We start from the raw sequence: 20626 nt of genomic DNA, 5'->3' as shown, positions 1-20626 counted from the left end.
TTCCATTTTGAAATAATTTCAGATTTACAGAAAAATGTCAAAAAATGGTACAAAGAATTCCTGCATAGCCTTCACCCAGATTCCATATAAATTCACATATGATACATGTGTGTTTTTCTGAGACATTGAGAGTAAGCTATAGACAAGATGCCCCTTTGCCTCTAAATACTTGTATGTTTTTCCCTAAAAGCAAGGACATTCTCTTTTCAGAATCACTGTATAGTGATCCAAACCAGAACATTAACCTTGATACAATGCTACAGCTAACTTACAGACCTTCCTCAAATTTCCCAACTGTTCCACTAATATTCTGTATAGCAAAAGAGGCTTTTTCTATATACTTTTGCAAAATCTTTAAAATACATGTATAACTTCTGTAATTTTACAGATACTTTTGTAAAGACCGACACAAGAGACGTTAGAAAAGATGGTTCTGCCCCACACTGCTGCAGCCAGTGTAGGGAACCGTCTTGGAGGCCCTGTCCCTGGAGCTCAAGTCCCTGGGCTGGTGTCCAGGAGTGAAGGCCCGTGCTGCTTGCTAAGGTCAAGGGCAGCAGCACAGGCCAGGCCCCCCATCCCACAAACCGACCTGACCCTGACCCATCTCACCTGTTCTAGGACCATAAACATTGCCTAGTCCCTAATCAGCTGCCATTGAGAGACAGGTGACAGGAAGCAAAGTAACTGAGGTTTCCACCTTTACCGCCAGGGAGGGGATCCTCAGACTGAGAATTTCTGAGGCCTCGAAAGGCAATGTGACCAAGCCCTGGGCAGCCCTGGGTTGGAATCTCAGTTATAACAACTGTGAGCTATGTGCCTTCAGGAGAGTCACTCTCTGAGTTTACCTATTCACCTGTATAATAAGGCTTCTTCTGCAGATTAACTGGGGGAAATATGCAGAACATGACTTATAGGTGCTTCTCCATCTTTCTGTAGTACTACCTAAAAACAGCCATATGATCCCAGATTTGGAGGATCAATTTGTGATGGGCTAATTTAAAATATAGGCTTTCCAGTGCAGGAATAATGCACTGTAGAGGGCTGAGGGCTGGGTGGGGCAGGGTGGCAGTGCTGAATGAAACAGGTCATCATTTTTTCAAAGCAGCTAAAATCCACATACCAGCGGTCAGTATGTCTGCAGACAGGGAGAGACCTGTCACATGAGTGAAGGTGCCATGCCCAGAGGAAACAAAGTCACAAGTTCACTTGTTCCACATTGCAAATCCTATTCTAGCTGCTTTTGGCAGGTTCCACCCCTATGCAGCCTGGGTTTGTGAAACATAGCCAGATTGACTCAGCAAGGATTAATGAATGTCCAAAGCAATGTTGGGAGGGTCATTCACTCGTACCTTGATGCAGCAAATTGAGCACCTACGATAGTGCTAGGTAATCTTTGCTCAACATCAAAATTGGGGTGTACGTCATATTCCCATCATCCCTTAGCCAGGCACCTGCAGCCCAGGGTTCTGTGTGGCTTTGGGCTGGGCTTGAACTGGCAACCTCAGAAGGACCTAAGCATCCTGGTGCAAGTCTGTGCATGCCTGCCCACCACCCTCGGCAATGGTGCAGTCCAGTCCACATCTCTCAGAGCTACCGCTTCCATGTCAAACTTTTCTATCTGTCTATGAGCTCAAAGTGAAAAGTGGAGATAATCATTTTGCCCTCAGAAGCAGATGCTTCACACACGGCCGTTCTGGCGGGTTCATCTCCAGCTTGAAGATGAGAATTCTGGGTTTTTAGAAGCAACACTCTAATGATCAATTTCACAGGAAGGCCCACCTCTATAGCTCCGCGGAAGATTGCCTGTGTAAATGGGGAGCTATTGCCTATTTCAGAAACATGTCCCTACAATTCCAACCAGTTAAGTAAGACTGATGTCGAGCACACCGACAGCCTTCCGAAGCCACATTAGGAGCTAATCATTTCAGAAAATGTTGCCATAATTCATTTATGGAAACAGGGAGACGATTCCCCAAACAAGAGATAAAGGGAATGAAGTCATAGTCATACTGGGGAAATAAAAGCTCACATTCGTACTTCCTAAACTTAACTGAACTCTGGAGGCACCTTGGCGTAAATCTGCCTTGCAGATTACTCTGCCTCACATATTTTTATCTATTGCAAATAAAGTGGAATTCAGAAGATTGCTTCAGTCATTACACCTCATTTCCGTTTATGGAGGAATCAGGACAACCATCTGAGGGTTCTGTTTAACCAAGAGATGGGCGAAAAGGTTCTCCTAAGGACATTCGATTCACTGCCTTAGATTATAGCTCTTCTGAGTCCTCAGCAGCCCATCGGCCTTCACCCTGCCGTGGGCTGGCTACCCTTCAGGAACACATTTCTACCCTGCGCGTTGCTGTGCCTGGGATGGAAGTCATGGTATCACAGGGCAATAATACTTCCTATAAAACCCTCCCGTGCTTGGGACGACAGGCACTGAATGATGTTATGAAACAGCGTAGCCTTTGTTTAGACCTTTTGAAAACCCAATTTGTCACCTTAGATACAAATGGTCAGCTCTTTGCCACTAAGCATTATTATCAAACATTTTTACACCTGACTATTCAGGTGGCCTTGCTTCTGCATTAATCTGTAGCTCAGTGTATTAGTACTGTTTATAGCAGCTACAATTCATTCTGGGGTTACTATTTGCCCTGTTGTCTCCTGACGCCTTTGTGAATTTCTCGCCCCACCCCCTGCCATTTTTCAGCTGAGAGGACCACGAAAGTAAAGCGACTTGCTTAAGGTTACACGGCTCTAAAGTGGGGGAGCTGAGACTGGAAGCCATGTGTGGTCAGTACTGAATCTCACCCGGCTAACACTTATGCTGACTACGTTCCAGATGCCGGGCTCGGTAGAGGAGATTCAAAGCAGCGTGCAACCTAGTGGGCAGAGGAGACCTGTCTCTGGGTGTGCAAGGCAACTCCGAAAAGGGAGCTTCAAGGTGCGCAAGGGCAAATGCAGTGGGGAGGGAACTGGCTTTATTAATACCCGTGTCAAGCCATGATGATGCCGGGGACATAAAAAACTCTGTAGCTTAGAACGGGGTTGCGGATGACAATCAGAAGCTGCAGCCCCGCAATGGTATGCCCTTAGGTGGTACCCATCCCTAACAATGGCAGAACATGGCTTCCAAAGCGAGGGAGGCTGTCGTGTCGGCACATAGGCTATGGGTCTATTTTCCACTAGACATGCACCATTGTAAGGACTGGCTCCCACGTAATGACCCCTTGCCCTTCTGGAGACTTCGCTGACTTTCTAAAAGCCACACGCAGGGAAGCGATCGTTTTGAAACCCTGGGCTCTGTTCACCGAGAGGCTGACAAGAGCCAGAGGAAGAATTACCAACCTTCCTGCTAATCTGGCTCCTTGTACCGTGCATCAAGCCAACTAGTAAAAATCATTATGAAGTTTTTGCTGAAAGGGCAAGTGTAGAAAAACATGCTTCTAAACAGACTAACAGTCTTTGCCATTTTTCTTCCAACTTGCATACCATCTGTAAATTCCGATTTTTTTTTCCCCCAAAGGGTAGGAAAGAAGTGTGCTCCAGGCACAAATAAATGTTTATAGCTGAGTTATAAACTGAGAATGGTGTGGCTTCAACCAGGCTGGCAGCAACGGAGGTCAAGCCGCACTGACCCACGAGACACCGTGGTGGACCGGCCAGCACACTGGCCGTTCCGACCGCAAAGTCCGGCTTCCCACCGACCTCACCAAGTGACTATTTGGGAAGAAGGTTTCGTTCACATTTGTTCTAATGCTGAGGATTAAAAAAAAAAGGATGAAGTGGTGTGATTGCCTATCTTGACCTTCTGAAGGCAGCTTTTTGCCTTTGGAAATTACAGAGCCTCGTAAGAAGCGGCAGCCGGTAGAGGCCTGTTCCATGCGCCAGCTGAAACACGTCACAGTGACGTCAGAGACAACTAATATTCATGAATCTCTTACTAACTGCTGCATCCCACACACTGTGTTTTACAAGACCTGTCTCATGTCTGCTGGACAGCACGCTTATGAGGGGTGCCGGCTTACAGATGAGGAATCGGAGGTCCAGGGAGGGTGCCTGACCCACTCAGGTTCATGCGGCTGCTCAGTGATGAAGCTGGTGTTTGCATCCAGCCGGACCAGGTCAGAGTCCTGTATTATAGAGAACCTGCTAATGCACAGTGAGTGAGATTATCTTATATCCAACTCACAGTCAGGAATTGAAATAAAACTGATATAGTCATAGTTTGGTCTCTTCTCACTAGCTTCCTATCATCTGTGAACTCCCTGGAGCGACCGAGGAAAGCAGGAACGGGTTTGTGAATGACACAGAGCAGTCAGCAAACGTTTTCTGTAAAAGGCCAGATAGTAAAAGCCTTTTAGGCTTTGGGGGCCTGCCACTAGTCTCTGTTGCAGTTACTTAACTGCACTGCTGTGGTCCAGAAGCGGCCACAGACACTGAATGCCCGTGGCTGTGCCCCAATAAAACTTTATTTGCAAAAACAGGCAGCTGGCCGGATTTGGTCCACCAGCTGTAGTTTGCTGACCTCTGATATGAAGGACACCTTAAATGTAAAACGAATGATAGGTTTTGAGAATGATCCATGGAATTCGACTTGGGAGCTTATTCTTTAAGATCAGTGGAACAAATCGGCTCCACAGATGTGCCCTTTAAAAGCTCTTGCACACTTTGCCTCTGGGCCTAGCCAATCAAACCGGATTCCCTTATGTTATCTGACCTGGTCAGAACACGGTATTGAATCTTTGTTCTCCAGGCTTATCTAATCCCAGATCTATGAAAAAGTGCTCCATGCTCTGGTAACGAAGATGTATGAGTTCATTCCTTTTAACATAGAAACGCACAGAGATGGTGAGTGAGTCTGGCAGTCTGTGGGCTCCCGTTCCTGATCTGAAACCCAACCACCCACCACGTTAAGGTTTCATCGAAAGAGCAAACGGTGGGAAAAAAATAAACCGTGCACAAAAACAAATGGAACAGGGAAGAGAAAGGACAGGGAACATCCCCTTCTCACGGATCAAGCGCTTTGTTCCCACGAACACATCAGAATGTGTAGGCCGCCGTGTCTATTAGATTTCTTTCCAAATCTGAGAAATGTAAACACTCCTAAAGACCGGGTAATGAAATAGCTATCGATGTTACTCACATGTCCGTGTTTTGCTTACATTTTAATTTGCTTCTGCTGGATACTTCCCCGGTAATTGCTTAATGAGATTAACCTTGTGGCCACGTGTGGCGTATCTTGATTAAAACATTATCAGAGTGAAGGATTATTGTACACCACCCCGAAATGGAGGGGGTGTTATTTAATTAACTTATTGCCAATATTTCTTGATTGTCTCTTTGAAACACTGGAAGAGTAGTCAATTGGAATTGATCTAGGTCATCCAAATGTACAAAAACTGGGGAGTGGGAGGGGGGGAGGTCACCGAGTAGAGAAATTCAAACCTAAGGTCACTTTCTGTACAAGAGGTAGCCAGGTGTGAGAAAATTAAAACCTTCCCAGTAGTTTCTTTTAAAAGCAAACTTCACAGCACGTGAAAGAAGGGATCCAGTGTCTTCAGTCACCAGAAGAGCACTGTTGCGGTGTCCAGAAATGAGACGTTCAGAGTTTTGCTTTGTCTGTAAGTGATTTTAAATTCTCACCCCTTTTCATAAGAGTCCTATTGACAAAATTTATTAGACGATGATTCAGCCACCTTTTTTTGTGTGTCTGTCTCATGACTCATTTGGAAAACAGCTGAACTGGTGGTGTTACGGGACGTACGCAACATTTTCGAAAGCGTATGGCACCCGAGAGAAAACGTTCTAGTCTTTCCAGAGACACCGCGGAAAGCAGTTCTTCATCAGCAACTTAGAGGCAGCCTCCTCTCCATTAGGACCTACTCTCGGCGGGAGTCTTCCCCATGCTCTGTGGGAGATGGTGTGGGATGCTCATGCATTGTTACGGATGGGAGGACTGGCTGGGCTTAATCTGTAGAAGTTCATGCCTATCAGTGGCCCCCTTTTGTGAAGGACAACGAGGTAAAAAGAGTTCGTCTATAATTTCAGGATGTATCCGCGCTTAACAGGCATTTCCGTGTCTGAGGATAGGATAGGTACAGCCCCTTTCAAATACGTATTATGCATTCTTCTCAAAGGACAGGGTGCTGCCCTGTAGATTCAAGGACATTTGTGGATGAAGTATAAGAGAGACCCCTGAAGCGGGGGTTCTCAAAGAGCATCACTGTGACATTTTGGATGGGACAGCTCTTCCCATCCTACAGGCCTACACAGGACTGTAGGGCCTGTTCTGTCTTGTAGGATGTTTAATATCATCTTGGGCTCTACTCACTAGATGCCACTTGGGACTATCAAAATTAATGTCTTCAGACCTTGCCAAATGTCCCCTGGAAGGAAAAGATGACCTGGCTGAAAACCTCAGTCACAAAAGAAACCAAGTCCTGGAGGGGAAGAGATTGAAATCCGAGGCCAACACGTTTAGCTCAGGGCCTTGTGGTCGGTTACGGCAGGACGTGATCGGTTAAGACAGAGTCGCCTTTTCATTTTTAGGAGCAGTTTCAGTGACCTGATCATAGAAAGCGCATCATTTCACCCTCAGATGAAAGTTTTTCATGCCTGCTTAAAGGTAATTTAGTGTGATGATTAGGATAGATGAGTTGAACAGTTAGGAAAGATGGGATGAAAAGAGAAAAAGTGGCACTCGAAGCATTAGGACAGCCTTGGGGAGAAAATTCCAGCAACATGAGCATCTCAGGATGACCAATGTACACCTGTCGGGGAAGGCAAATTCTAGCATCTTCTCTGTGGAAGATGACTGACCTAAGGAAGTTCCAACAAGCTTGCCCAAAGATGCACAGGGCACAGACTGAAGTCCCGCTTTGCACCCGGTTGCTTATGTGATTTGGGGTAAGTTTCCCAAACATCCTGGGCCTCAGTTTCTCTGAGATAATTCTCTTCCCTCTAGACTGGTTGACCTGACACTATGCTAACCTGGCCTGCAATAGGTGCACCACAAATGTTAGTGTCCTTCCCACCTTTGGCAGGTCCTGGAGGGGCGTTATAAGAAGCGTGGGAGCGAAACACTGCATGCCTGGAGAAGCCCGCCCGTCTGTGACTTCCTTCCGAATTCGGCAAGCCTAACTGTGCCGCTGGCTGCTATTGTCTCTCTTTTCTTTCTAAAGGTGGAAGCTCTTTAATAAATTGCATGTATAAGTGATCTGTATTAGAATATTATAAATGTCCCGTTAGTCCATTTCTCCCCATGATGCACAGCAGACACCTTCTATTTTAGTTGCTAATGAAGGGCTAGACAACTCAAAAAAAAATGGTGCAAGAATAATAATTTTGCTCTGTCCCGTACCTTCCATCCCTACCTCCCCGTGGTTTTGTTTGCTCTCCTCCTTCTTAGCACCTTGTTAGCACCTTTTTTTCCCCTGCAAGCATACAGCTGCCTGATTGCTTCCATAAATACTCCCATTGTCCCCTTCACTGTACTTAGAAGAGCAGCTTTGTTCCTCGGTTGTCAAAACTCCTTTCTATTCTCTTCTGAATCCCAACGGCTCTGAGCCTGAGTCCTTATCTTTCAGGCTCCGCCTGGCTGGGTTTCCCCCCTGGGGAGGCCGCCTCTCCCCACCGAAGAGGCCTCTCTCTGCTCTGGACTTCCTCCACCAGGATGGACTTTCTCCAGCTGCTGCTGCGGCTTCTGCCCAGGCCTTGGGATGCTTTCAAGCAGCTCCGGAGCCCGCCAGGCGCTGCAGATAGCATAGGTATGCAACGTCGTTGTGAGCAGGCACCGCGCCAGCTCCGGGCCGCAGCCAAACAGAGCTAACAGACAGGAACAGCAAACAGCTTCTAACGGGGGGACTTCGGAAAGGCGCCGCCGCCCCCACCCCTTCTTTCTTTTTCTTTTTGTGTACCTTCCAAGATTTGGATTAGAAAACCTGAACCAGCTGGCGAGAGCGCTGTATTTCCCGGGGACCTGGAGGGGGCCAGCGGCAGCTGTAACCTCACCTTTGCCTCCAGATGGCATCGTTGCCACATCATCGTTTCCTGGTAACCCGGTCCTGATGCCATTGTTGAAGGTGTGTCCATCTGCCGGCTGGAGTTGCCAGTTGAGCCCGAGCAGATGCATGGCTGCAGGAGAGACAAAGTCACAAAAATGTGAATAGATAATTCAGCAATGCAAATGTCAGGGGGAGGGCCAGGTGTCTTTTCCAAGCCGTTGCCTTTTAAGGAAGCTGCTGTTCAAAAGTGGCCGGCCCCAGGCTGCAGGGAATAACAGCTAAATACAGTAAACGGGCAGCTCTGGGTGGTTAGGTCTCCTCTCCTGCTGCTGTTCACAGCCTGGAGGGGTGGGGGTGAGGGTCCCTGTGGTGGGCAGAGGAGGGAGGGGGCAACAGCCCAGACCTTCCAAGTGGCGCCACCACGGAGGGCAAAGTGCTCCTTTGGAACCACCATACAGGGTACTGCCCCCCCCCCTTCCAGGCTTTCCTGCCCTGGGGTGAGGTTGTTCTTGGACTAGCAGTCTGGGGCACTGACGAGGAGTCCCCCAAACTACTCAGAATGTCAGTCAGTTTTAAGATGAAGCTTCTGACATGGCACAGGCCTGCTGGTCTACACAGACCTGAACAGAAACACCATGAAGCACCTCCCCCCTCCGCCTACCCCCGCGCCAAACACAACCCCCCCATTTCAAACTTTAAAAATACCTTTCCTGCCCTGGCTGGTGTAGCTCAGTGGATTGAGCACGGGCCTGCGAACCAGAAAGATCGCGGTTCGATTCCCAGTCAGGGCACATGCCTGGGTTGCAGGCTGGTTCCCTGCAGGCCAACTCCCAGCAGGGGATGCACGAAAGGCAACCATACATTGATGTTTCTCTCCCTCTCCTTCCCCTCCAAAGATAAATAAATAAATAAAATCTTTAAAAAAAATACCTTTCCTTTCTACCCCTATTCATGGGGTAGGTGAATACTTTATAGCCCATCAAGAAAAAAGCTTGGGTGTGGGGGTGGAATGGGGTCCTTTTCTGAAAATATCACCATTCTTCCCTTCTCTTTACTCCCCCGCCCCCCAGGAAAAAAAAATCCGCTTGACTGCAATGCAGGGGGAGACAGTTCCGAGGCAAGAGGCACAGCCTCTTCTCTTTGCCCAGGAGACAAGCACATCTGCGCCCTGCTGCTCTGTTGCTCCGTGCACCCCAAAGCCCAAACTCGAACCTCCGTCTGGTCCCCCTCGTCCCTCTGTCTGCCCCAACTCCCCACTGCCCAGTTGGATTAGCAGACTCAACACGCCCCAGTCTCTGCCGCTTCTCCATGCCCTGTTGGACCACATGCAGCAGAAGGCGACACCCAAACAACCTGCGTTGGAAACAATTTGCTTCCTTTGCAAATTGAGGAGGAGTTCATTTCCCTCCCTATTTCCCCTTCCAACAATAATCGCGCCAAGCATGCCTGGCATTTCCGCCGGACACAGGCTGACGCGGTTGCTATGTGTGCATCGCCGCGGCAGGAGAGCAAGGGCCATTGACAGGGATGGTGCGGGGATGGGAGAAACAATTAACCACAGGAAACACAATTAACAATGCTGAGGAAGCTGTTCACACAGCAATTAATTCTGCATGCTTGCCGCTGCTGCTTCGGGTCGGCTGCATTCCATTCAGGTTAAAAACCTACCCTACGACAATGCGGCTCAGACTGACGGCTGTATATGAAGGTGGCCAGGCGTCCCCGCGTGGTGTGGATTCTGGCTTTTTCCCCTCAACGCTGCCAGCTCAGAACACTGGGTTGTTTTTAGACACAACTCGGAAGGGCAAGGCCCACCGATGCCACCCTTTGAGATGATACACACTAATGTGAATGGGTGGCATTCCCTGTACACTTTCTGTCAAGGTGCCGCCCGATTTTCCTCTGCAGTTTCTCCACTGTATGTAGGTCACTTCCTTGAAGAGACACTACCAGCAACTGCCTCGAATAATGACGTATTTTCTCTGTACAGAGGTCAGGAAATGAGGACGGATGACCGTGGTTTCAAGGTAACGACAGCTTCTGATGTGTGCTTACCAGGGGAAGGGAACCAAAGAATTAGCTATTTTACAAGGATTTTTTAAAAAAAGTGTTATGATGGGGTTATCTGGGCTTGCACTGAGATGAGGTTCTTTGGGGGCGGGGGCGTTTCTGTGTTTTAAGATGGACTCGTACAGGTACTGCAAGTGCGGCTGCAGCTGAGGCCTAACAAAGCTTTGCATTTCGTATCAGTAAAAGGAAGCAATGGGTCCATCAAGAAGAGAAGACTCGACCTCCCCCGGGGCCCCATCGGTATGAAAACCCTGCTCAGAACCGCTCCCTCTCACAGGTCTCAGTCTTTCGTCCCAGGCAGAACACACTGCCCCCTCCGCTCAGGGAGCACGGCCAGCAAATGACGCCCGAACCCTCCTGCACGTGTAAGCTTGGCGTTCATGAGACGGTGTTCTCTCTGCTCTCAAAGGTGCCTGCTCGCCCTAGCTTTTCGTTTCGGGCCCCACAGAATCTATTTTACTTTTTTAAAAAAGCATTGTGAAAACAAGATAACCAGAGACGGGGCGAGGGAGAGGGGCTAGGGTCAGAGCAAGAGACCAGCTTCTCAGAGAACTCCCAGAGGTAGACAGGAAAGAGGAGAAGGTGAGACGGAGCTGGGAGAAGGGGAAACCCAAGTCTGCCCACCAGCTCCATCCTCCCAGGGAAGCAACGCAGCAAAGATGAAACTCAAGTTTGGGCATATTTTCTGTTGCTCAGCCGAATGTTAAATAAATAAGTGAGAAATTATAGCCGGGAAATAACCACCTCCTCTTGTTTTTTTTTGTTTTTTTTGCGGGGAAGGGGCAGAGTCTGAAATAGGCTTTTGTTTACATTTTTTCCTCCCTTGATCAGAGATTCCTTCTCTTTTTCTTGACAAGAAAATGAGAGTCTTTTTCCGGCCTGTGGGAATGGGTGGAAGGGTCCTCAGGAGAGAGACCCGGGGTGGGGGTGGGGGTGGGGGCTGTGAAGTCAACCCGTTTCCAGACTAATGAGACCTCTGTTCCTCATTTTGCTTTTGCTCTGTCCTCTGGCTGAGGCTGAGAAACCTGTCAGCCACAGCCAAACTCCCCTTTTGCCTTTTGTAAAGGTTTCCCTTGGCTGGGAGGATCGCGGCTGCTGGGGGACAGAGGCAGGTTCAGCCTCTCTCTGTGCCCCAGCAGGTCCCACAGAGGACCTCCAACATAGAAGGTGCCCCCTCTATGTTTGTCAGAATAGGTGATGCCACGTGGGGGAAGATGGGGTGGGGGTGGGACTGTAGGACATTATACTCTTGGACGAGCCTGCAAAGAGATGCTGTTTTGATGACTGTGTATCAAGACATGTGGCCGGTCCTTGAAGCCCTTCCATGGCCGGCTCTGGGGGCCTTTCTCTAGACATTAGCCTACCTGAGACTCCTGGCTTGCCTTCGAGGTGGGGACTGTCATAATCCCAGGCTCATGGGTGAGGAAACAGGGGCTACAAAGCGTGATCACAGGGGGAGTCTGGAATCAAAGCAGGATGACTCCGTGGGAGGTAGCCGACTCCTTCATATGTCCCGGTGATGGGATTACACATTCTGGGTCGCAACAGGACCCCAACAAACCTAGTCTCCTTTTTGCAACTTGTGACAATCTCAGCGGGGTTGAGGAGTGACTGTTTTCTATGTTGCGTACCCCCCTCCTGAAGGGGGCATTATTTTCTCATCTTGTTGAATTCAGATGTGGGCCTGTGACCAGGCAGCATGCGTTTCACACGCTTCTTTTCCCCTCCCAGACCGTCAGTCAGCCCCATCAGCCTGGGTCTTGAGTGAAGAAGAGACCATGGCTTGGAGCCATGGCTGACCAGTGATGCAACAGCAGAATGAGCGAAGAAATACACTGGTACTGCTGCAAGCCATGGAGAGTTTGGGGTTGTTTGTTACAGCAGCATTCCTGAGACTATCTGGACTGATATATTCGCTCGTAGGGAAAGTGAGAAATTCCGTTTTTCTGCACCAGGTCACCATGCATTCCTCAAAGCTATTTACTTACAGGGTGTGAGTCCTTTCCAAAACCCAGCCGGGGAGAGTTAGGACACGTGGAGGGCCACGGCGTTTGGCTCTATGAACAACAACAAATAGCTCTTTAAACATTATGTCCTGGTATCTCTGACTGTGGTCCACTCTCAGAATCAGATTGAGAAAGCAGAGGAGCCTCCGAGGAGTCAGAGCTACTGCTTCTTTGTCTCGGGATCGTGGGCGAACACTGGCCTCATCGATGCATAACTTATGTAATAAGACATCCTGGCTGCAGCGGATGGGCCCCACTCCTACACACACGCGCCAGCAGCTTGTCCCAAAAGGTGCTGTTCAGACCATCTTAGGGTCAGAAGTGAAATGAGTTTGGGAGGCCCTTTCCCTGATGCTTCTCACCCCCGCTGGCAGCCAAAATGCACAATTTATCATGATTTGACAGGCTCCGCTCCAGAGGGACCCTTGGACAGAACGGTGGGGCTCCACGGGTCAGCGAGGATGGAACAGGGAAAGGCTCCAAGTGGAGGCTCGTGGAATCCAGGTGGCAGCTGGGAAATCAGCCTCGGCAAACAGAGGAGGCAGCCAAACTCTGCCAAGTTTCCCTCTGGCTACGTGGAGAAAACGCCGTGGAGCGCTGCGCGCGCACCGAGGCAGGATGGACAGACCTGCACACGGAGCCCAGGTACTGCAGCAAGAGCAAGAAACAGGCCCCCCTGGAGTTAGGCCAATAGTTTCCAATTGCAGTTGCCTGGGGTTTTTTTGGGCATCAGATGGGCTCTGAAAGAAATACTCAGACAAAGCACAAGCAGAAGAATGGGAAGGGGTTTGGGGTACAGGTAACAAAATTCCCCAGCTGCCACAAGGATAGGAGATTACAGTCCTCGAATAGTGGCAGCTTGGAATAGGAGCTGCCTGAAACAGCAGTTTAGGGTGCAGGTGAGCCCTGCTGGGTGCCACTTAGAAGCTCCCACCTTCGTTGGCTGGCAGAGGATCGACCTGACAAGGGAGTGGATCGATACACCAGCCATGTTTCCCAGGGAGCTGCTCAGCCCCGTTTATCGAAGATGGCGAAGTGGGGGTCACAGAAGCTCTGGGTTGGCTGACAAGGCGCCGGGGAGCAGGCTTGTTGACGCACAACATGAGGAAGACCCGGGGCTTTCCCTTTGCAAATGGGAGCCTTTGGGTGATCGGAGCATAGGGGGTGGCAGTGGGGGAGCCACCCCTGCTGGGTGTAGTGGCTCAGCGTGGTCAGGCTCATGGGGCCTTAGAGATGGGGCAAGTCCCCTGCAGAGACCAGGTCGGATGATGGGAAAGGTCAGGGCTGGGGCTCCTTGCTCCCTCATTAGTCAATGTAGTCAACAATGTTAGACTTCCCTGCGAAGCGCAGCCAATTCTGAAAGCGCCACTATGCAGAGACAAGGACCCCAGTAAAACCATCGGGGCCCCAATGTACAAGTGCTCACTCTCCACCTGGGAAGGCCACCTGCGAAGCCACTTTTGCAAGCAGGAGTGAAAATAAACACACGCCGGTGAAGCTACCCAACGACGTGGGGAAAATGAACCTTTATGTTGGCAATGCGCCAGGTATTGAGCTAATTAGGTTAATTTATTTGTGTGTTTTTTAATCATTCAACAAGTATTCATTGAGCCCCTACTGTGTGTTATCTGTGTCCTTGGCACCCAGAATAAAGCGGTTAACGGGTTCCTTGTTCTCATGGAATGCACCCTGGAGCGGGAGACCTACAAACTAACCAGGTGAGTGACAGGTGGAGGGAGTACAGGGTCAGGGCGTTCCAGGGTGTGGGGGATGGAAGGAGAAGTTCTTCTGTCTAAATGAGGACTGGCCAAGGATGCCGTCTGTGACCGTGGCCTAAAGGGAGTGAGAAAGCGATTCACACTGGGGAGGAGCACCTGAGGTTGGCACAGACTGAGCGGCTTCTCCTGGAGTCAGATGGGACAGCCCCGAGGGTTCTCAGGAGGACGAAAGCTCATTTATTCCCATCCCCTCCCTGTGAGGTGGAAACATCACCAACATGGAGGAAATCGAGGCTCAGGGAGCTTAAGTGACTTGCCCACGATCACTGAGCCTGGAGGTGGGGAATGGGGGCTTCAGACCTAGACTGGTGATGATGGCAGAGGCGGAGCTGCCAACCCCCCCACTCTCCTGCGGCGACTCACTGGGGGTCCTCCCAGTCAACCAAGCCTGAGTAACATTGCCCCGGGCAGTGGGGCAACAAAATCCTTAGCAACTGCTGTTGAGGCTTGCTCAGAAACGCACACCGGCTCTGTGAGCAGTGCCCGGGCCCCTTTAGATACGCCCAGCCTGCAGTTCCCCTGGAAGAACGGTCGGGGAACTGCAGACTGGGCTCCGCCCACGGGAAATGAAGCTGTCTTCAGTGTGCAGCCAGGCTGACTGACAGTATTTGGGGGTTCTCCCTCCTCAGAGCCCGGTGAGGGGACACTGCCACACGTTAATGGGACCCGTCTGAGGGATGCTGTCAGTGCCAGGGTGACCTGATTAAAGGAAGACACAACAACACCATGAAGGATGACATTCTTGGAAATGTCTTAAGTCTCAAAGGTGTTTAAAGCATTGAAATCTTAAAGGAGTTAAAAAAAAAATCCCTCCCTAACTGCCTCGGTGAAGTGATTTTTTGTTTCCCCTCCCGCTGTATTATCACACACTAGATGGAGTGGATTTTCCGAGCACCGCAGGGAAGTTACACCCCCAAGTCCCTCGGCTAGCAGTGGGACATGTGTGCCTATTGTCCCAGAATGCTCTGCAAACTGACTTGCTTGCACCCGGCGTCCAGCTTGCATCTCCCAAAACAGTTGCAAAGCGTATGGTGCAGGAAGGACACGGGAGAGGAAGGAGGAGTCACAGATGATGCCAGAATCCTGGCAGGACCACTGGAGAAGGGGGGGAGGGGCTCTGGAGAAATGCACCCGCACTCACACCTCCACCTGCACTCCCGTACCCTCCAGCCATGGGGCTAAAACGGCCATTGGGGGATTTGGTCTGTGCCACCCACATCTAGTCCCTTGCAAACACAGTGGGGGGGCTTTCTGTCTCCTCCCGCATGTGCGCCCTGGGAGTGAAACAGCATTTGCACGAGGCAGCGCCGGGTCCAGGGAGCAGCATGTTCTCGAGACAAGAAGAATCCACACGGAGGGACCTGCGCATTAATCTACTGTCACGAACGGCTCAGGATGGTACAGCAAGTAGGAAGTGGTACGAAATTAATCAATTTCTGTGTGTGGAGGGAAAAAATGGGGCTCCTTGCAGCTTCAGGATGTATCACCCCTGGTATCATCCCTACCCCCGACGTCCCTGCGGACTCACTGCAGGTGGCCACAGCCGACATTGGAAGCACAGTGCCCAGTGAGCTCAGGCGACTTCTAACGAGGCCCCCTTGCTCTCAGCATCACCGGGCAGATCGATACGTGAGACAGATGCGTGCTCCCAGCCACTTTCTGCCTCTGTGCCAAGTCTCCTGGACTGGAGCCGGGAGTACTGGCCATGCTGGTCCCATGTCCCCTGGTCCACTGAGCCAGCCCATCCCAGGGCACATAAACACAAGCCTGGAGCCATTCTCCACACAGGCTATCAGTCACCACCAAAACTAGCCCTCTCCTGTTCTGCTTTTCCCAGGAAAGAAATAAAATAAAAGCCTTTCTTTCTCCAAGAAAGGACCCATGTGATCAAAACACCTTTAGAGAATGATAATATCGGGAGGCTTTATTCAGCAAATAAATCATGGTCGGGTATTTTAAGAGCTTTTGTGATAGCAAAACACATCCCCGCAATCCATACACAGACAGCTAGACGCACCTTTCTCCACCTCCTCCCCCGAAGCTTGTCATTCAGCCTGGACGGCCGGAATGATGTTTTTCTCTAAGAACTGCAACCCACAGCCCATTAAAGAGGGGGCCCGATCCACAAGACCCCCAACTACAAAGGAAGGGCGATGCAGGCAGCCTGCGGCAGGGGGCCCCTGCAAACCCAGGAAGCAGACATTGTGAATGTTTCTGAGGATACGATGTCGTATTGATCGGTAGAGGTGCCATGTGCGTGGGAACAAAGAGGGAGAACTCTCCTGCGGAAAATAGCCTTCTGCGGGAGTGGTGAGCGGGGGCAGGGAGGTGGCAATTAGGGCACCCGGCCACACTCTGTTCCCAGGGCACTGTCTTCCTCCCCTAGGCTGCAGCCAACACGGGGAGGAGGATCTGGACTCACTTCCCTTCTTGAGTCCCTGGCAGCCCCCAGCAAACTGTCTCCAGCCAGCCTTCGCCTTGAACCCTGGAGCTGCAGCCAAGTGGTTTGAGACCAGCAGCCCAGGCAGGGAGGCCTTAGGAATAGGGCAGAGAAGGAGGTAGGTTCGTTCCCACCAGGGTTTGAATCCCCCTACCACTACGTGGGTGCCCCTGTGCAGGCTTATTTACCTCTCTAAGTGTCACTCTCCTTAGCTCGATAAAAGCTAACGTGCAAAGTACTGACTCAGGGTGGTGCATGTGCCCAGTGCTTTACAAGCATTGCCTTAGTTACCCTTTGCATGGAACCCAGAGGCAGCTACTGTTACCATTCCCATGTCACAGATGAGAGAATGGAGGTGGAGAGGGGTCGGGAAACTTGCCCGCACTGCCAGGGCTGGTAGCTGGAGCAGCTGGTTGCAGGCCCCGGCAAACACTCTCCGCCATGTGTCCTTGCTGTGTGACTATGTCCCCACGGTTGCTCGAACCAACCTGCAGAGAGGGGTCTGTGCAAAGGAGGCAAGGATCTGGGAGCATCGGACACATAGGGGGCAGTGCAGAAACGAGTCTCACTTCCTGCTGGGTCTCGGGTCATTGTGTCATTTCAACAATGCACCCTTAGCGTGCGCCAGGCACTCATGTTACCATATGTGTGTGTTACTTTTGCATTTTACAGGCGAAGAAACTGTGGCTCAGAGAGCTAAAGGAACAGGCAGCTGGGAAGCAGGAGAGGTGGGATTTGAGCCTGAGCCGTGTGGCACCTGACACCTGAGTACTGCACCTTCCCAGTTCCTGGCAGGACAACCGTCAGCTCAGGTCCCACACCGAGGCAGACTGGGGCTGCATTCTTGCCTCATTTGCATAAACCCTGTGTCAGAGAAACCTTCCTGGCTTCTTTCCTGCCTCACCGCGAAATGGCAAAACCACAGGCAAGATGGGTTCCAAGGTCACATAGTCCAGACCTTTGCTGGACAGACGATGACCTTGAGCCCTACTTCGGTGAAACGACTTGCCCAAGGTCTTGACAACTGAAGACCGGGTGGCCCGGGATGGGATCTTGGTCTCTTGACTCTGTGGTTTTCTCTCTGCTGTCCTGTTCCACCTCCTTAAAGACAGAGAATTCCGAAGCCTGTGGTCAACACCACGTCTTATTGAAGAGAAAATGAGGGACTGCAGAGAAGGCTGCTTCTCTCACCCACTCAAGATTTTTATTCCTACTAGTTGCGAGGGAGGGCATGAGCAGAAATAACCTGTTAATAAATTAGTCGACCAAAGAGGCATTATGATCCTTTCTGATCCCAAATTCATTAGATTGGGTTTTTATGACAAATTACTTCGACCGCAGACTCATTCACAACTAGGATCGAAAATCACCATTTCTCTATTTCTACCTAGACCAACAAGGCCACGGTCGATACGGACGTGTTCTCTCCTGCATGTGAACTCGGTCATGTTTTAGGAGGGAGAAACGCATTGAAGAAATAAGGACATTGGGCAAATCCTGTACCTAATTCTCACTTCAGTTTGGTCATTTGTTCAGCGGAGCCAAATGAGGCACAGAGGGAGGGGAGGCTGCCCGTGTTCTTTTCAATTTTTAATTTTTTGACATGGTCTGCTCAAGATTTTTTTTAAACTCTCAAGTCAAAAATCTTGTATTAGCAAAGTGAGCTGGATCTTTCACTTAAACAGTTTTTAGTTAAGTGGATTGCACAGGCCTAACCCGAAGCACTTTAAAAACTTGATTCCAATGGAAAGAAACAGCGTGTTAAAAAAAATTAGTTCTATCTCTCAGGGCCTTATCGGGTAGCGGGAAATGAAATTCCCAGAAATACAGTAGTCCTGGTTCTCTGATATGCTAATATCGACATGGTCAGCTTTCATTGGGAGAAAGAGAATCTGGAGCAAAACCAAAGGCTATTTTCTTTTTGAAATGCAGGCCACCTGTAGCCATAAAAAAGGAACCACATTTTCATCTGCAATTAAATAAATGACACAATTAGACTTACTTTGAGTTTGTGACAATTTACTTAATAGAGCTAATTTCAGGGGTTTTATGTGATACTCAAGTCCCACTTCTTTCCTGCTAAAAGTACACATTTTTCTCAACAGGTAGCAACACTGTAACTGCCTGTAACTGCTGTGGCATTCTGGCTTGTAAGAAGCACTCAATGACAGCAGAAAGACATATGACATGGTTCATAATTAACCTCCCTCCTCCCTTTTCCTCATGCTCCCGAGCCCCCCATAATTCTGTGGAAGATAGCAGTCCAGTGCACCCCAATCCATCTGCAGCTGGGGGTCAGTGTCTCCTCTGATTCCTGGGAGAGACGTTCCCTCTCACCTGCGTGTTCGGAGCTCCAGAAAGATGAAGCCGCTTGTAAAGGTCTCCAACTTGTTTTTATTATTTCAGTCTTTGAGGCTTAAATTTCTAAATATATTCCCTCCTGGTCTTCTCTGATTCCATTTAATCTTTAATGTAATAGAAGGCACTCCTGAGGTAGGTATTATATTGTCCCCATTTTACAAATGAAGAAAATGGAGCTTAGTGCACTTGTATGACCTGCCAACGTCAAGGGTGGCCAGACTTACTCTTCTTAGTCTGCTAAATCTGCGTGACTCCCGTAGTGAGGACTACATCTCAGAGCCAGGTCCATCCTTCCACAGTCCCAGGAACAGCCCCCCTGAGGAAGCAGTATCCTCAGATCCTCCTCATTCCCCCTGCCCCTCCCCCCAATCTATCCCAGGAAGCAGCCTGGGGTCTCTCCTCCCAATCCCCTACCTTTAAACCCACAATGCCATCTGCTTCGGGTCCAAGAGAAACTACAACACGAGCCTCAGATGGGACTTAACATTTCCTAGTAACCACGTTAAATCGGTAAAAGTGAATTTAACAGCACGTTTTGAACCCAGGGTGTTCAAAATATTGTCAGTTCATATGCAGTCAACATACAAATCATTGCTGAGATAATTCCCCTTTTTATTTTCTTCTGCACAAAGTCTTCCAAATCTGGTTCATGTCTGACGCTTGCAGTTAGTTTCTCTCAACTCAGATGCTAAATTTCCATTGGCTGAAGGGAGATGTGGTCCTGCCAGAACAATACACGTGTGGTAAACAGAAGATATTTGTATTGCTTTGGCTTTAAAATGGACATATTACAGTGAAATAAAGTAGAAAATGAAGTTCTTTGGTCGCACTGGCCATGTCTCCAGGGCTCAGTGGCTGCGTGTGGCAACTGGACGAAGCTGTTTCTAGACCACACGGCTTCACGGGGTTCCCGCAGGCTGACGTTCTCCGCTGCGCGCGGGGGGTATTTTACACCCATACCTCTTACAGCATGTACAGCTTTCCCTGAGAATTATTCACTGGTCACCCTGGCTCCCCCTCTCCCAAACTTTTGGCCATGAGCACATTGAGGAGTGAGACTGAGTCTTCATCCGCCCTTCTTGAGTTTGTGCCAGTTACCAAGTATCAGGGTTAGGACATGGTGGGTCCAAGGGTTAGTTACTGAATGAAAGAATGGCTTGGCAACCGGTGTTTTAAAAAATGCAATTCACTGAGGCCTTCAGGGTTCCAGGCTAAGGATAACACAGTGGTCACAAGTTATACACAATATCTATCGAGCTGTGACTTCGTGCCAGGCTCGCAGTTACCACCTGCTTTCAAGGCATTTCTCATTTACTCACCCTCACCCCAATCACCTTAGAGGCCGGAATTGTTATTCCCACTTTATAGATGAGAAAACTGACGCTTAGAGTGATTAAGTAACCTGCCCACTTTCACACCGCTACTCAGTGCTAGAGCCAGGAACATGAAGATGTATCTCCCACCAGTCGTCATCCACAATCATCACTAAACCTGACGGTTCACCGGTGCTATTTTCTCACCACATTTGAAGATCAGTCCCCCCTTCGAAAAACTTTACTCTGTTTCACCTCATCCCAAAATAATGGCTGTGAGATGAAAAGCTTGACGGATTCATGACAAGGTTTGGTGATGTGTTCATATAAACACGTCATGATGGAAATAATGCCGGCCCCCACCCCACACAAAGCCATAGTGTGTGCACCACCAGTGGAGAGTTCGCGTCCTTGGGGGAACCCTGTCCCCCGCTAGATCACACCCGACAAACACTTGTCTTCCTTGTCCCCAAGGACCCACCGCGATACCCGCGCCTACCCAGTCCTCTGTGGTGGCCCAAGAGAGAAAAACACTGGCAGCAATGGGGGAACGGGCTGAGCAGATGGCTCCCCCTGCCTGTCTTATCTTATTATTTTTAACTGTACAAAGCAAGGCACAAGCAAACCAGGAGACCTAGCCTCCCACACC

General features: G+C 49.7%; 1 protein-coding gene across 2 annotated transcripts in view; it reads right to left on the bottom strand.

Moving 5' to 3' along the window:
- Positions 1 to 20626, bottom strand: part of TENM2 (teneurin transmembrane protein 2) — a 343633-nt gene that overhangs the window by 180345 nt on the left and 142662 nt on the right. For both annotated transcript variants that reach the window (XM_037040640.1, XM_037040701.1), the window contains exon 4: positions 8017 to 8139. In XM_037040640.1, coding sequence (XP_036896535.1) covers positions 8017 to 8139 — 123 coding nt within the window. The remainder of the gene's footprint in view (positions 1 to 8016; positions 8140 to 20626) is intronic.

This window comes from Sturnira hondurensis, unplaced genomic scaffold (genome assembly GCF_014824575.4).
Source record: "Sturnira hondurensis isolate 20B ecotype Veracruz unplaced genomic scaffold, ASM1482457v3 Scaffold0000022, whole genome shotgun sequence".
Classification (NCBI taxonomy): Eukaryota; Metazoa; Chordata; class Mammalia; order Chiroptera; family Phyllostomidae; genus Sturnira; species Sturnira hondurensis.
This window is presented reverse-complemented; position numbering and strand designations above follow the sequence as displayed.